This window comes from Leptonotus elevatus, chromosome 1 (assembly GCF_054856555.1).
Source record: "Leptonotus elevatus isolate MCC_2025b chromosome 1, RoL_Lele_1.0, whole genome shotgun sequence".
Lineage (NCBI taxonomy): Eukaryota > Metazoa > Chordata > Actinopteri > Syngnathiformes > Syngnathidae > Leptonotus > Leptonotus elevatus.
Genome location: NC_141239.1, coordinates 33,240,654 through 33,257,864, shown reverse-complemented (window position 1 = coordinate 33,257,864; position 17,211 = coordinate 33,240,654). Strand labels below are relative to the sequence as shown.

General features: G+C 40.1%; 2 protein-coding genes, 1 long non-coding RNA gene and 1 pseudogene across 5 annotated transcripts; 2 read left to right on the top strand and 2 right to left on the bottom strand.

Moving 5' to 3' along the window:
* Nucleotides 1-298: 298 nt before the first annotated feature.
* On the bottom strand, nucleotides 299-2,514 carry LOC147181767 (uncharacterized). Its single transcript, XR_015096949.1, has 2 exons — nucleotides 1,837-2,514; nucleotides 299-1,370 (listed from the first exon to the last, which is right to left on the bottom strand). It is a non-coding gene; the product is annotated as an uncharacterized LOC147181767 (long non-coding RNA).
* A 1,340-nt stretch (nucleotides 2,515-3,854) lies between these two features.
* Nucleotides 3,855-6,664, top strand: LOC147181766 (E3 ubiquitin-protein ligase TRIM35-like). Of its 2 annotated transcripts, none has more exons than XM_086093492.1 (2): nucleotides 3,855-3,869; nucleotides 4,124-6,664. In XM_086093492.1, the coding sequence occupies exon 2, from the start codon at nucleotides 4,194-4,196 to the stop codon at nucleotides 5,571-5,573; it is 1,380 nt and encodes a 459-aa protein (XP_085949618.1). In that variant the 5' UTR covers nucleotides 3,855-3,869; nucleotides 4,124-4,193; the 3' UTR covers nucleotides 5,574-6,664. The 2 variants fall into 2 exon arrangements, with proteins under 2 accessions (XP_085949618.1, XP_085949613.1); XM_086093487.1 differs by having other exon boundaries at nucleotides 3,861-4,002.
* A 656-nt stretch (nucleotides 6,665-7,320) lies between these two features.
* Nucleotides 7,321-10,287, bottom strand: LOC147181765 (uncharacterized; annotated as a pseudogene). Its single transcript, XR_015096944.1, has 2 exons — nucleotides 9,876-10,287; nucleotides 7,321-8,578 (listed from the first exon to the last, which is right to left on the bottom strand). The product of XR_015096944.1 is annotated as an uncharacterized LOC147181765 (transcript).
* Nucleotides 10,288-11,101: 814 nt separating this feature from the next.
* On the top strand, nucleotides 11,102-15,968 carry LOC147181764 (uncharacterized). The gene is made up of 2 exons (XM_086093474.1): nucleotides 11,102-11,437; nucleotides 13,544-15,968. Exons 1-2 carry the CDS (start codon nucleotides 11,407-11,409, stop codon nucleotides 14,962-14,964), a joined length of 1,452 nt encoding a protein of 483 aa, XP_085949600.1. The 5' UTR covers nucleotides 11,102-11,406; the 3' UTR covers nucleotides 14,965-15,968.
* Nucleotides 15,969-17,211: the final 1,243 nt, after the last annotated feature.

Sequence of the window (17,211 nt, the reverse complement as noted above, 5' to 3'; positions counted from 1 at the left end):
AGAGGATTTAAAAAAAAGAAAATACTGGGGGTCCTGGAAGCCCAGACTTTATTGATGCTTGCTGTCAGCTCTTTGTTTTTGGGTCTGGTGGCCCTAATTTTCCTCTTGAAAATACTACCTACCGTGGCTCTCATTTTACTCTTGTAATACTGGCTCAAAAGTAGCTTCTACCAACAAGTTGCAAAATATCTGCCCCCAACCACCCCCATCATCACAATACATTTAAAAACAGGTGAAAAATATTGTAATGAACACAATTCTGCACGCAAATATAGTATATTTCAAAAACCATAGAAACTGCAAAGGAAAGAATATTTATTAAAATATATATTAAACAACATGCAACCAATGTACTGTAATTATAAATTTACAGAACACCAGGATTATACCTTAACAGTGCAAATAATCTGTGTTTTTAGTGCAGACTTGTTAAACCGAAATGGGCACTAAAAAAAACCTGCATACTTTATCTATACAGTCCTAACTCCTTTATAAAGCCAAGTAGAATCTCAACTGATACAGCTGTTTTTATGGATAAGAGTCTCAAAGGGCTTTACAGACCCACAGTTGACAAGTATTAACGACATCCCCTGATCTAAGATCTGAAAACTACATTTGATACGCTTAATCATATTATACTAGTGAAAAAAAATGGAGTGATGTGGTAATAGAGGGTAGGCACATTCAGTGTCAATATTGTGGAAAACACTTTACACACAAGAAAATATGAAATCTTGTGGAAAACTTTATATACACACACACAAGTTTGTTTTGCTATCTTTGTGGGGCCATCTCATTGACATAATGCATCTCCTAGCCCCTCCCCCTAACCCCAAACATAAAAAAATATTGCCTACCCCTATTCCTTACCCTAACCTCAACCATAACCCAATTCAAACCTAAACTCTAAAAGCAAGTATTGACCCTCAAAAAGAGGTCTAAACTTGTGGGGCCCAGCAAAATGGCCCCACAAGGACGGGTGGGCCCCACAACTCTGTGAAATCCTGATATATTTCAATATGTAACAAAAACAAGACCACACACACGTATACACACATTTTAAACAACCCTATTATATTCCCCCTGTTTTTCTTCCTCAAGATGCCCTTTGTAGCTGGAGCACCCCAAAAAAGGCCATGTTCCCCAGAGGAACACCAGCTTCTTCAAGTTGCCGCTGGCCAGGGTGTCGCCAGCTGTTGAGAACATCCTCTCCACGGCTAGGAAGCGGGGTGTTGTATTTTAGGAGCCACGCCTCTCTGAGGTCCCACGAGAGAGATTCCCGTCTGGGCTTCCAGACCTCGATGCTGGCCCTTAGCACCTGTTACACATTCTGGCCCGCCACTTCCTGGTTGTCATCGCCAAACATCTCCCTGTAATTAGCATTCACTGTTCAGTCTTTTTTATTTTTATTTTATTTTTTGAATAAAAGGGAATGCATAGAATGGATTAAAAAAAAACACTAGTTGTGAGGAACAGACATGTTTGAAGTAGGGGTGTCAAAATCAATCTTAATTTTGAAGACTGATATATATATATATATATATATATATATATATATATATATATATATATATATATATATATATATATATAGAGAGAGAGAGAGAGAAAGAGAGAGAGAGTTAGCCATATTGTATTACGTTAAAAAAAATGTTTACTTTAATATATTATTTAGCATATAAAATATTGAAAGTTTAAAACAAATGTAAAATATGTGATTCGTTTGTGACTAATCACGAGTTCACTATGTAAAACATGGGAATAAATAAGATTTTAAAAAATTTAATCAACTAACAGCCCTAGTTTTAAGGTTCGAATATAAACATGAATCCTTACTTGAAAACCTTGTCCTGGTGGATCTCGATGTCAAGCTGGACCTGGGTTGCCTGTTGCTCCTGCCTAAACTGGCATAAAAAAACGAAAAGAAAGAATTTAAAGAATAGTTCATGCTTCACATAATACGTGATGAACTGGTGAGTGGTGAAATAAATGTTTGCATATAAACTAAATTATGATTTTTTTTTTATCAGTAAGGCCATTAATGTCACTGAAAATAGCTTTAAAAACAAGCACACTGTTTAAATATTGCCAGTATGTTACAACTGAAAGACGTTAGGCCATTTTGAAGACTTCAGAAAGCGGGCAAATTGAGTCCTTTAGTTTCAAACTCAAAACAATACAATAACATGTGACTATTAACATTAGGAAAACCTAAGCCGGCAATCTCCCCTGCATCTACAGACCAAGTTAACTAATTTAGCAATTAGCGAAGTGTGCATTACGTTTGCGCATGCGTGGGGGGAAAAAAGCGAATGGCGCAAATTAGAGTGGTGACAGTCTTTGCGTAACTGTACACCTTAAAGCGTGCAAGTCAACCCCCCAAATCAGTAAGCCATATGCTATGCATGTTTAAAATACATTAAATAAAAAACAGCAACTTTCCAGCGGTTGAAATGTTAGAAATCGGAGCTCATTCCATTGGATCCAATTCATTTTCAATGACCGTATGGTAGTTTAGCCTACCCACAATGCACCACGCTGCTACCCATAATGCACCACGCCGCTACCCATAATGCACCGTGCAGTCGAGATGCGCACTTCGCTTATAGTTGCAGGGATATTTATGTGTTTGTTTCAATGTGTTTATTCCAGGCAGGTGGTTAGGGGACTCCGCCCACCATTTAGCCAAGGCAGACTGAGAAAAAACAAACAAAATAACATTACCAGTAAATTACCAAAATGTAGAATATGAAGTGTAGTGTGGAGACATCATTGCTCAAGCGGATGCTCATCTTTCATTTTGCTCGTGAGCCAGCTGTGTTTGAGTGGTCAAGTGTGTTTGGTGCCTTCCCCCCCCCTAATTTCTGGGGCCACTATTTCAAAACATTTAAATCCAGATTAAATTGATCCAGATTTCCAAATCCCATTTTCCTGATCCATGGATTAGAATTTTCTATCGCGGCATTTCAAAACGTTGCTGGATTGGATCAGAATAATGTTGATCGTCTCGGATTGAGATTTTCAAATCCATCCCAACCCCAGAATCACAGACAGTGGACAGAAAATGTGTTCTATAGACCTCAAGGTTTTGATCAATCAATAAACCAAATACAAAAGGAGCGGCCATTTTGTTTAGACTCGTGGAGGCACATACAACATATTGTTAAGAAAACATTTGAGTTGACTTCCACTTTAAATTTTGTGTTGAAGCAATTTATTTTTTCGTTATTTGTCTTTTTTATTTTTATTTGTCTTTTTTTCTTCTTTTTTTTTACATTTGTGGAATTTTTCAGTTAAAAACAAGTACATAATGAGGTTTTATTTATTAAGAATATCTCTTTACACTATAAATTCTGGGAAATGCAAGATATACTTTATTTATTGATGAGTATATGTGAAAGTAATACATGGGATCTGCTACCCCGAGGTGGTATTCATTTAATGTTATTTCAAATTGATGCAGATTTGGGAATGACGTTTTGAAATTCCCACCATAGGGTCAAATCTAGATTACAGGCAGGATTGGATTTCCAAATCTGGATTAGAATTTTCAAGATTAAATGTCTTTTGAAATACCCAATTTGAGATCAGATCTGGTTTTAATCTAATCCATCCAATTTAATTTTGGTGGATTATGTTTGAAATACTGGGCCGTGGTGATCTCTTTTTGTGGTGGTGTGTTTTTGTTGTTGTTGAAGTTCACATTCCTGTATTTCTATTTTTAATATCTGCTTCCAAGCATAATATCCATTTAATAGAAACGGAGTTTTGTAATGTGGTGAAGCGAGTTTGGCGGGTTTGTCTGCCGTTCAGGTGAACTCTTTGTGTTCATTTGTTGCTCCCTGCACATTGAGCACCAAGCAGGAAGTGTAAGCAGTCTTATCCTTTGAACCCCTTTTCTCCTTGTTTTCTTTCTTTCTTGCAGACTCCTCTTTTTATAATCTGAGAAAGTTTGCTCTGAGGACTACATTTTGCTTTTGTTTTCTTTCACGGTGGCTTCAGGTGAAACTTTGATTTATTCTCGTTTATTTTTATTTCACTCGGTTTTACTTGGTGTGAGTTGTTGGATAGAAATGTTCTTTTTTTCTGCAAGTGGTAATAAATTGCTTTTGTGTGATCCCAGATAACGGCGCGGTTCGCTGCTCTCTTGAGAGTGACTGTTGGAAGAGCGAGTCGGTGTCTTCACAAGAACCATGGCTAGAAGAATTGAGGATGACCTCAAATGTCCGGCCTGTTTGGAGATCTTTAGTGATCCCGTCGTGCTGCCGTGCAGTCACAGCTTCTGTCGTGTGTGTGTGCAGCAATGGTGGGAGCAGAAAGAAGATCAAACGTGTCCAGTCTGTAGGAGGAAGTGTCGATTGATCGATGTACCTTCAAACCTGGTACTGAGGAATGTGTGCGAGAACCTTTCACAAGCCTCGGTGGAGTTGAATCACATGTGCAGCTTGCACGAGGAGAAACTGAAACTCTTCTGCTTGGACCACCAGGAGCTTGTGTGCCTCATCTGCAGAGATGCAGAACTCCACGCTGGCCACAAGTTCCGTCCCGTCGATGAAGCTGTGAAAGGTCGCAAGGAGAAACTCCAGGAAGCCCTGCTGGATGCAAAGCAAAGACTGAGCGATTACAATGAGGTAAAAGACAACTGCAATGATCAGGCGGCGTACATCAAGGTCCAGAGTAAGCAGGTGGAAAGCAAGATTCAGAAGGATTTCAAGTGGCTTCATCGCTTGCTCCAGGCTGATAAGGTGGCCAGGTTGTTTGCTGTGAGGGAGGATGAGCAGAAGAAGACTCGGATGATGAAGGAGAAGATTGAGGCTCTGGACAGAGACATGGCCGCCCTCTCAGACGTGATCACAATCACAGAGGGGGAGTTGACGTCTGACCCCGTTTCCTTCATGAAGAACTTCCACACTGCGATGACAAGGATCCAAGAGCTGCCTGACAAGCCCGAGCGGCTCCCAGGAGCTCTGCTGGATGAAGCCAAGCATGTGGGCAACCTCAAGATCAACGTGTGCGAACGAATGAAGCAGGAGTTTTCCTACAGTCCCGTCATTCTGGACCCCAACACGGCCGATCCGGAACTCAGTCTGTCTGAAGATCTGACCAATGTGAGCTGTCGAGAAGGACAGGAGCGTCCAAAAAATTCTGAGAGGTTGGATTGTAACGTCGTGCTGGGTTCTGCTTTGGCCTCTGGAACACACACGTGGGATGTTGAGGTGGGAGACAACACTGACTGGGGAGTGGGGATGGCGTGGGGGGACCCTTGTTTGCCAGATACAATGTTGCAATGGAGCATCGCTTTTCGGGACGAGAAATACAGAAAGTTTTCTGACCCACTTGGATTGTGGAATCCGCCAGTGAAACTGCAGAGGATCCAAATTTATGTGGACTCTAACGAAAGATCAGTTTCGTTCTCTGAATCTCTTACAAACACTCAATTGTGCAAAAAGAATCCTCCCGCTTGGCCACATTTGTCTGGTAATATGAAATTGTTTCCGTACTTTTGGACATACGATGAAATTCCCCTGCAAATAATTCCACTTGCACGTCATATTACGACTCAGAGTCAGTGATGATGTTGGAGTTGTTTTGCTACCATAAATTTTGTTTTGAATCAGCCCTTCTCCCCCATTTTACATTGATTGAACTGTTCAATAAATATGAAATATATAAATATGAAATTAATATTGTTGATTTAGATAACTAAAAAATAAAGAAAACAATCTATCTGAACAAAATATCATTTTGTGTTTGAATTGTCTGCCGACTTGTATTGTTTTCTGTTCATCGATGACTCCATGCATAATCCTTTGTGACTCTGATTTCCAAGAGTAGATTTTGCTGTGTGCAATGGTCACCACAAGGTGTCAGAAATGATCCAGCCAACACAGAGCCGTATATGGCTTGTGTCCAAATTCACAAGGCTGTGTCCTCCGAAAGCCGAATTTGTCGGCTGCATGACGTCACTGATGGCGCGATGTGACAGCACGCACGGATTTACATACGAATGGATTGTCATTACTGCTTGTCGGTAGCACATTGACCGACAATCCATTCATGTGTAAATCAGTCATAAATCCGTGCGCGCCAGAAGTGACGTCAAATCACGCACGACAAATCCGGCCTTCGGAGGACCCAGCCTTGTGAATTTGATGATGGACCATACAAACGATGTAATATAATAGTCCCCAACCCCTCTCATTTTCCAAATGTTGGAAATCCGTCACCAAGTGGGACAACTTTAATCCATGGCATACAGACAAAATGGCATATACGCAAAAGTTTTTATACTAATTCTGAAACACTCTTTTGCATTTTTGAAAATGAAGTCCAAATCAGAAAAAATAATTTTCCATGTTGGGGATTTTAATATTGATTTGCTGAATACTCAAGAACTAATTTCTGTTTCTGAGTTTATAATTTGTAGACATCTAGTGATGGGGAAATGACAACTGTATCTTACTGAACCACTTGTGATATTTTTGTTACTCTTCTAAATGGCGCTCTTGGCCTAAAAATGAATGTAATCAAAAAGCTTGGCATCAATGATCATTCCAAGGAATTTGGTATTCTACACTCTTTCTATTGCAATAGAACGTACAGCAATGTTCATTTGTTTTGTTATGTTTTTAGTACCGAAGAAAATAAACTTAGTTTTTGTTTTTCTTCAAAATGTAGCAATCATTTATTAACCACATTTTCAGTGTGTTCAATTCACTTCAACAGTATTCAGAAGCTGTTCAAGATTTTTGCCAGCACAGTAAAGAGTGGTATCATCCGCAAAGAAGACATTTTTTCTATAATTTTTTTAGCATTGTGGGAATAAGGATGTTGGTCCGTAATAAATATTTTATATTATTTGATATGCACATCACAAAAAAACCATCGGACAAAGCAGATGTATTGCTGAGAGTTTTAGCACAAGTGCTAATTCTTAACACTTGTTCCCAGGAAGCTTTTTAAAAAGTGCAAGAGTGTAGATTTCAGACTTATAGTCATTAGTTTCACAATGAAATATTTTGACTTTGTGAATCTTCTTATTCATCCAGGTCATTTCATTGTCAGGGCATTGAATCAATCACAATCAAACTCATCTGGTTGTCTTAGAAGCTGTTGCACGTGCCTTGGGCTTGAGCTGTCCTGGACGTAGTGAATGAACTTGGGAATCCTCAGATGGAAGAGAAAGGAACACTCTTTTGAGAGGCAAGACAGATGGTTTAAGAGGAGTGAGAGAGGGCCATCTTTCATACCTGTATACCTATATTTCATAGCCTACCTGATCGAAGACATACCAGTCAAGTTGCGATCCATTCAATGCACTGAGAATGAAATGACCTGCATGGTTGGGAACAAGCATGCTCCTCGGATGACTGGGGAGATATTCATTGATCACTGCCATTCTCACCAACACACTTGTGTCTCTTAGCGGTATCCCTCCAAGAGAATCTTTGACCACAAACTGAGCAGGCAAAAGGTTTTTCACCAGTGTGGATTCTTGTGTGGGTTAATAAGTGTCCTTTCTGAGAGAATCTTTGACCACAAGCAGTGCAGGAAAAGGGTTTCTCTCCGGTGTGTTTTCTTGAGTGACTTATTAAGTATCTCTTCTGAGCAAATCGTTGACCACAAACTGAGCAGGCGAAAGGTTTCTCTCCAGTGTGTGTTTTTGTGTGTGTTGTCAAATAACTTACACAAGCAAATCTTTTGGCACAAACTGAGCAGGTAAAAGGTTTCTCTTCCGTGTGCTTTCTTAAGTGTCTTCTTAAGCTTCCCTTCTGACTGAATCTTTCATCACAAATGGAGCAGGGAAAAGGTTTCTCTCCGGTGTGACTCATCATGTGCCTTTTCAGATGAGAATTGTAGAAAAAAGTTTTGCAACAGTGAGAACATTTCCAGCGTTTGTTGTCAGTGTGACCTGTCATATCACCTTCCACCGCCTGTTCATCATCCTCATCATCATCATCGGTGTCATTATCACTGTCAGGAGAGTGTGATGTTGGGTCAGCACTATCTGACAGTGGAGGTATGAGGACGTCTGCTTTTGATCCTCCATGGGGGTCTCCATCACATGTTGTCATGTGTTGACTTGAGCTGCGACTGCCTGGAGGCTCTGCCCCTCTGCTTTCCTCACTTGGAACATCATTTTCATCTTCGCTCGTCAGAAGGACACCAGTCAATGGGACCTTGATGATTTCCTCCTCCTCTTCCACTTTAATTTGTAGGAACTCTTCCTCCTCTTTTATTATGTAGGGGGTGTGTGGTTCCTCTTCCTTTTTAATGTGGGGGGGCCGCCCATGTTGCTCTTCCTCTTTGATGTGTGGTAACTCATCTTTCTCCTCTTTGATGTTTTGAAGCCTTTTGTCTTCTTCCACTTTAATTTGTAGGACTTCTTCTTCCTTTATTTTTCTGCAAGGGGAGAGTTGTTCCTCTTCCTTATTAAGAGGGGAGAACTGTCCATGCTGCTCTTCCTCTCTGATGTGTTGTAACTTATACTTCTCCTCTTTGATGTGGTGTGGCTTTTTGTCTTCTTCCTCAATGTATGGGGACTCTGGCTGCTCAGGATGTAGCACTTTACTGAAACCTGCAAGACACAAGAAGACAAAGACAAACGGGCTAAATTTCATTTATCTCAATGCAGCCTCCTTAGTCCTCAATTTTATTTACGACAGTGCCTCCCACCAGAGATCCCTTCAAGGTGCCGAGAGTAGCAGAGGTGCTCAGAGCAAGGAGGGAAAACAATTATAGAAATGTGGTCCAACGATCGCAAAACACAGAACACCTCAGAGAAGAGAAGATTTTTTTTCAAGTCGCAGGCATGGCTTGATGGCTAACTGTATGCTGTAGTGGTAGAAATGAGGAAAGTGCGAGACAAATGCGACAGCCGATTGATTGTTGGTCACACTGGCCAATGACGGATTGGCGTATTCATCCATACAAGTCAGTGGATTTGGGTAAAAAAAGAAAGAAAAAGATCTGAACTGGACTAGAAGTAACTGAACTGGACTTGCCATGATGTGGCTTGCCGTGACGTGACTTGACTTTACTGGACAGGATGTGGCTTGGCTACGAGACGTGACTTGGCTACGAGACGCGACTTGGCTACGATACGTGGCTTGGCTTGGCTTGAACGCAGCAGGATGTGGGGAGAACAAGACGCAACACACAACAATGCACCGACGTGGACTGATCAAACAAAGGCTTTTTATTTAGCTGAAGATTGAAAGTACCGTTGAGCTGCTGATACAAAAAGTGTTTATTGCTTAGTGAGACAAATAGAAATGTGTGTTGTGAAAAAGTGCATCAATATACATCAATGAAAAATGCATAATCATTTTATAATCGAATCATAGCCCCTGATTCATAAGGTGCTCAAAGAGTCACACCCCATTTGTGATATACTTAACTTCCATATCGACACATCTTAAAAAACAACATGAGAACTTAAAAACTTTTTTTTGCGATTATTTGAGAGGTTTTTCAAAATTTCGATGTATCCACATTACCCAATTGGCAGCTATTGCTCAATTTTCATTTTGTGCATTTCTGAGGGAAATGGAAACCCAGCTACTGTTGTACTTCCTGCTGTTTTTTGTTTTTGTTTTTTGAAATCACTAGCGCAGTTTCAGTTCTTGGGTTGAGTTGGACTTGCACAAGGACATGAAAGGATGAAAACCAGTTGGTCGTTCATTATGAAGTGAAATGTTCTTCTGTATTCATAATTGTTCTTCAACAAAGGAAAACAAGTGTGTGTGTGTGTGTGTGTGCGTGTGCGTGTGTGAGAGAGAGAGAGAGAGAGAGAGAGAGAGAGAGAGAGAGAGAGAGAGAGAGAGAGAGAGAGAGAGAGAGAGAGAGAGAGAGAGAATAAAAAGTGTACAAACTTGCTGTGGGTAACACTCGGTGCTTCTTGCAATCCACATCCAGTGGTTGACGTTGTCGCTCGTTGTCCTCTTCCGCTACATAAAGTCCCTCCTCGTAATCTGCCGTCCTCCTTGCGCACATCTTCACAAAACAATCACAACACTTTTACACTCACACTTGATCTCCGCTGCGCTTTGTGTTGATCACAACGCGTCTGTGTTAGCGGTTAAAGCTAAACCACAAGCCGAGAAGCTTCCACGCACACCGCAAACGATTTACCGGCCACGAAAATTTAATGAATGCTTGTTTTGGTCCAGTAAAGTAGTGATGGACGTACTATATATCAAAGATTCGTGCGTGTACTTGTACCTTCGGTACAAACTCAAGAAGAAAGAAACACCCGTGATAGATGTGCCGAGGTAGCTCTGCGGACTCAAATGTACGGCAACTTCAGTTGGACAAACTTGTAAAACAAAAAAAAATCTTAAACAGAAGAACGGAATTATTTTTACACTTCACAAATACGTACATAATTGAACGCGTTAATGGGATTGCTTTACATAGTAACAAGATTCGTTTTATAAATACAACAAGTGTTTGTACTCCGTCAATTCGATTGACGTTTGTCCTGGTGGCGTTGCCGTAAGAATGTTATCTGCATCGGGGATTAAAAAAAAAATACATTCAAAATAAATTTGGACCAAAAAAAAAACGTATTCAACACAAGCAGAAACCTGTTTTGAGTTGGAAAAAATAACAATAAATAAATAAATAAATCACTCTTACTTTGTTCTTACTAGAAGATTTGGAGTGACATTCTTTACCTACAATTGTACGTATTAGAGATAACAAGGACGATTTCTGGACATCAAGCCCAGATCAGTTAGGATTTAAAACGCAAGCCCCAGAACAGCAGATAATATCACCATTCTGACAAAAAAAAATCTTCACAGCAAAAAAAAAAAGAAGGTACTTTTCCATCTTTAAATACTGTACCTGATCCACCCATACAATATTATTAACCAAATTGTTTATGTTTATAGAGAATGTCCTTGTTATTCCATAAGGGGAACGTGTTATTGTAAGAGATATGAGAGCAAAATAAGCTACCCAATTTGTGGTCTTGTTACAGACAATATATTTTTAAATATTGTATTCTACAAAATAATTCAGGAAATTCCTAACCAGGAGGTGGCGCAAATGCACCATTACGTTGTTTGCCAACGGCTACAAATGTACAAGAAGAAGAACAGTAAGACAACGAAAAGCGAGACGCTACTACGACGAAAGACAAATGCGCTTTGCCAATTTTTCCTGTCATTTGTAGCCATCGCGCAAAACTTCGACTTGGACCGTGATCTTTGATGCACTGGACTAAAGAATAAGTTGATGCATTCTGTGTCCGCTTAAAGCTTTGTGGGCCTAGCATGTCTTAGCTTAGCTTGCTAGCTGCTAACAACAAGACGCGTTTGTGATCAACACGCTGCAAGTGTGAGGAGGAACTTTGTGGCGCAAAAGAGGACAACGACAACTACTGGGCGTCATTGCAAGATGAAGCCAAGATTTGCGCTTCACAGAGCAGGTTGGGTCACTTAGTATCACTTGTTGATTAAATACTTTTCGTTATGCCGTCTCTGTCTCCGCTCATTGAATAGCATTGGACTTTGGATCGTTGTAATTCGATTTGTGAGGATTATTTTGTTTTGAAAATGTGATGAAATGTTGTTTGACTACTATAACAATCTGCCTGGTTTGTATGATAATCACAGGCAAAAGCAGTACAATACACCGTTTGTTTTCATTTCATAAAGGAAGCATTGCATTGCATTGTGGAAATATCAGAAATGCCTGGATGTGAGGAATTTTCAGTTATCGGCAAAAGCACACACGAGTAATTTTGATAACTTACAAGTATACAAAATGAACAACATGGGCCTGACAATTGATCCATGTGAAACTCCACGTCACTTTAAAAATGCTCATTTAACTTAATTTAACTTCTGTACATAATGTGGTAGATGCCACGGACTTCCGGGTTTCACAGATCAGCGTTGTTTCCGGCCACTGATGGCCACGTTCCAACAATCGCACCCCCACCCCTAACCCGAACCCTGCCGGTTCACGTGAAGGCAACATTATCAGTCCACATTCACTATTATGGCACCAAAGAAGTTGAAAATGCTTATGGATCACCTAAGTCGCATGTTTAGGAGTATTTTGGCAATTAGGGATGAAACAAGACGTCAAATTAATGATACAGGATTTTTTTTCTGCCTGCAGGAAACATATTCTAAGTAACACACCACCAACGCTAAGGCTAACTTCAAAATAAAGCTTACCAAATAATACATTGACGCCAATGCAATAGCCTTAGCTGACTTTTACTTTGAAGTTGACCCTCGTGGGGGCATGACGGCTAGCTTGACTTCCCATTTCGAAGTGTAGGATTTTTTTTAATCGTAGTTTTTATTGACATTACAGTTGCAACAAATATCAACACAACACTATCCTAAATTCATATTTAATCGCTAATTTAGGATGGTGGAAACTGCACAAGTCATTGGTGGCGAGCAGTTAGCTGCTAGCATTAGCAAGGAGTGGCTGGCAGACAACAGTTATTTCAGACTATTAAAAGCTGTTGTTCCTATGTTCTATTACATCCAAATGTTATTGCGAGTTGTAATTTTGCTAACTATGAATGTTAAGTTTATGTCAAAAGTGATTTAGAATTAGTATACATTATTTTTGCCTGAACATTTTACGCAGGAATTATTTTTGAATAAATGAAACCTTTAAAAATGTACATGCGCAAGACCACCTTACCTGCTCTACTGCTCCTCCCCGAGGAAACGCCTATCAAATGTCGGGAGCATGCAAAGTACGCTGTGAGACTGGTGGAGCTACAATGAATGGATGAAACCGAAGCTGACCGGCTACATAAACACTCAAAGTGCGTAAGAGCACGCACGGCCGCGTTACGTAAACATTTCTCCAGATTGATTGACAGAATGGAGGACGAACAGTTAAGATGATCCACACGGAAAACGCAGCCAAAACACATCCTACACTATACCTTTAAGTTTAAATAAGTAAATAAATGTTGACATGCTTCTTCTGTTTAAATTTTTCTTAACAAGACAGTGTCCCATCACTGGTGAGCTTTTTTTTTAAATTATTATTTAGAAAAGACTCCAGTTAGTAGTATGTACCCTTCTTTTTTTTTTATAAGGACACTGCAAACAAACTGCAAATGCACCTGTTTGTCCACCCAATTCTTTAATGTGTTACATACAACTAGGGCTGGGTGACATGGCTGAAAAATGTATCATGATATAAGTATTTCATGTCAGTCGATATTGATAATAATTATTTTTTTAACCTATTTAAAATGGAAAAAAAACCATAACCAAAACAAAATAAAACACACAACTATCCAAAGGGAAAATAGCATATTATCAGATAGGAAAACAAATTTTCAAGGATACTGCTTGTGTATACAGTACATTGTAACTAGTGATCAAATTGCATTTTTCATCTGTTGGACTTTAAAGTGCAAAGGATATGTATCAATTTGAAACTCATTCTCCAACGTCAACACAAATGGCTAATCGGGATTTTGGCTGCAAATCTGATCTCTGCTAAATATAAACCATAATACCATGTGTGTTTGTTTTCTTGTGACACGCAGACATCAGTGAAGATGTTCGTCCTGTGTGGCAGGACTCAGAGCCCCTTCACATTAAAGAGGAAGAGGAGGACGAAGAGGTCGCCCTCTTTAAAGAGGAAGAGGAGGAGCAGTCTCCTTATATCAAAAAAGAGGTGGAGGAGGAGCCAGAGCACCCGTGCACAGAGGAGAAAGTCGTCGAGCACCCCTATATCAAAGAGGAGGACGAGGAGGAGTTGCCATCAACTTGTGTCCGTTTGACTAGTGACGATGAAGGTCCAAGTGAGGCGAGCAGAGGGGTGGAGCCTCCAAGTGGCAGCTCATATCAACACATGACAACAGAAGGTGATGGAGACCACCAGGGGGGATCACAAGCAGACGACCTCTTGGCTCCACTGTCAGATAGTGACGACACATTGTCACATGGCGATGATGATGATAAGGAGGAGGAGTCTGAACGTGATATGGCATCTCACAACGACAAGCGCTGGAAATGTCCTCAGTGTGGGAAAGCTTACGTTTATAAGAGTTGTTTCAGACAACACATGAGAATACACACTGGAGAGAATCCTTTTGTCTGCTCCGTTTGTGGCAAACGATTCTTAGAGAAGGGAAGCTTAACAAAACACACAAGAACGCACACTGGTGAGAAACCTTTTGCCTGCACGGACTGTGGCCAACGATTCTCTCGAAAGGGAAGCTTAAGAAGGCACACAAGAACCCACACTGGTGAGAAACCTTTCGCCTGCTCAGTTTGTGATCAAAGATTCTCTCAGAAGGGAAGCTTAAGGAAGCACACGATAATTCACACTGGTGACAAACCTTTTACCTGTTCAGTCTGTGGCCAACGATTCTCTCAGAAGGGAAACTTGATTAATCATACTCGAACCCACACGGGTGAGAAACCTTTCGCCTGTTCATCTTGTGACCAAAAATTCTATGAGAAGGGAAGCTTAACAAGGCACACAAGAACCCACACGGGTGAGAAACCTTTTACCTGCACCGATTGTGGCCAAAGATTCTCTGAGAAGGGAAGCTTAACAAAACACACAAGAACCCACACTGGCGAGAAACCTTTTACCTGCACCGATTGTGGCCAAAGATTCTCTCGGAAGGGACACTTAAGAACTCACACAAGAACCCACACTGGTGAGAAACCCTTTGTGTGCTCAGTTTGTGGCGAAAGGTTCTCTTGGAAGGGAAGCTTAATTTATCACACAAGAACACACACTGGTGAGAAACCTTTTGTCTGCTTAGTTTGTGGCCAACGATTCTCTGACAAGAGCATTTTATTAAGACACACAAGAACACACACTGGTGAGAAACCATTTGACTGCTCAGTTTGTAGCCAAAGATTCTCCCAGAAGTATAATGTCAAGAGACACAAGTGTGCTGGTGAGGAACGTCGTAACGAAGAAGCTTTAAATGAAAATGGAAAGGTTTAATACCTAAAATAGTTACTAAGATAATTATTAACCAAAAAATGACATGATTCTATGTCTCATCGGTTATTTTATGTTGTACTTTTTGTGTTTTCTAAAAGCGTGTTGTGGCCAAGTGTTGACTATTAGCTAATTTAGCTTCACAGCTAGCGTAGCTGCATCTGACAGATAAAATCATCACATCATAGATGTGTCGTCTGTCTTCCCGTTTCAAACCTTGCCTGTCGGAATTTCGTTTGATCTGGTTTCATCAAAATCATCATCCTTGAATCCAAATGTCTTCCTCTTTAGTGACACTTTCTCACTCAGCCCTGATTTGTGGCCGGGCAAAATGGTAATTTAATTGTTGGCGCTTATTTTCTACCACACTGAAGGGAATATGCAAGTTTATAGGTGCAATCACATTTAAAAAGTCAGGGCTATTTGTACTCACCTGGGCATTGGTGGAGCATGCATGATGTAGAAAAGCTTTGATATTAACATTTTAAACTCCAGATGCATCCGTAAGCACAGTTTACATGTTCAAAAGGGAATAGGAAGAACGAAGAAGCAAAAAAGTTCTCTCGTCCTATCTTGTATATTTTGACTACGTGATCTGTAATATAACCTCTGTATTACCTAATAAACTCTGAATAATTGATGGAGACGACAGTGAAGTTCATTCTTTTGAGAGGCTCTCATTACTTCTTACAGAGATCATGACGTAAAACACGCACTGATGAGTGCTTTTAGTGAAAATCGCATTGAAGTTGTAAGAGTGCAAACGTAAAATGGCTGCCGCGAGGGGCCAATTGATAAGTCCATTCTCTCCTCCCCTCTCTCCTTACTTTGACAATATGAGTGCAGTATTTCTCTTACCTTATTTGCTGTCAATACAGTTCTTTTAATTTGAGCTTTCTAAATGACTTAAGAAACGAAATCTCTTTATTGTTCCTAGTGTTGCAGCAGAAACACAATGACAATATCAACGGTCAAGATAAGACAGACAGACACAATATAAAATTAAAAAAAGAACACATAATGTTACTAGAGTAAATCTTCTCGTGTACCTACAAATGGCACGTTTGTCAGCGTTATATGTAATTTGTTAGTTGGCTAACTGTTCTCACAAATTATTTGAACCAACACGGACTAGCGCACACATTTTAGGCCTACATATACAGTACAAGTCAAAAGTTTCTACACACTTTCTTATTCAATGCATTTCCTTGTAGATTATCACTTAATGCATCAAAACTATGAATTGGAGTTATGTACTTAACGGATTTTTTTTTTTGAAAACATGTTTTATATTATATATTTTTCGAAATAAATTTGCATACTCTTAGCGTTCTTATCTGTGGGAAATCCTTAAAAACTGTTGGAAAACCCTTTTAGGTGACTACCTCGGGAGAATGTCAAAAATGTGTGTGTGGGGGGGGGGGGAGTAATCAAAGAAAAGGATGGATATTTATTTATGTATTTATGTTATTATTTTCACCTTTTTTTGTTAAGTACATAACTCCACATGTGTGCGTTAGTTGTCTTAGTTTTGAAGCCTTCAGTGAGAATCTACGATGTCCATCCAGCCGTCTTCTGACACTTTACAATGTACATAGTCATGAAAATAAAGCAAATGTATTGAACGAGAAGGTGTGTCCAAACTTTTGGCCTGTACTGTATACATAGCATATACACTGCTTAAAACAATTAAGGGAACACTTTGTTCCTTTAATTTTTTTTTACCAGCATATGTTGTACATCACAAAACAATTAAGACAAAAACAAGCCCTGTTGTCAATCATTTCATGGAGCTGAAGCGCCCGGAAGCGGTTGCCAAGACGACACTAAGGCCCAGACATCGTCCTGACATCAGTGGCAGCCAAATAGGTCATCCTTCGAGTGAGGAGAGGTGTGGTGCTACCTGGGCACAAACTGAGGCCTGATCAACCTCGACTGGGTTGCCTGGGGGTCTGATAGTCGAAAGATCCGTTAAAAGTTGCCTTTTTACTGTTGTGTTCCATTTATTCTTTTTTTTCTACTGTTTAAAAAAAATATATATTGCTTTTCTCTGGCACAAGCAACATAGGAAGTCGTGAAAACTGTAGCCGTAGAATAGTAGCGTAAACTAGCGTGTGGTTTGCACACTGCCCACTATTAACTGGAGGTGTCATGTGATCATCTACCGGAACACAGCCGGAGTCAACAACAAAAAACAATTACACCTGTAGAGGGAGACAAAACACCACAAAAAAGGCAACTCCAACAGGT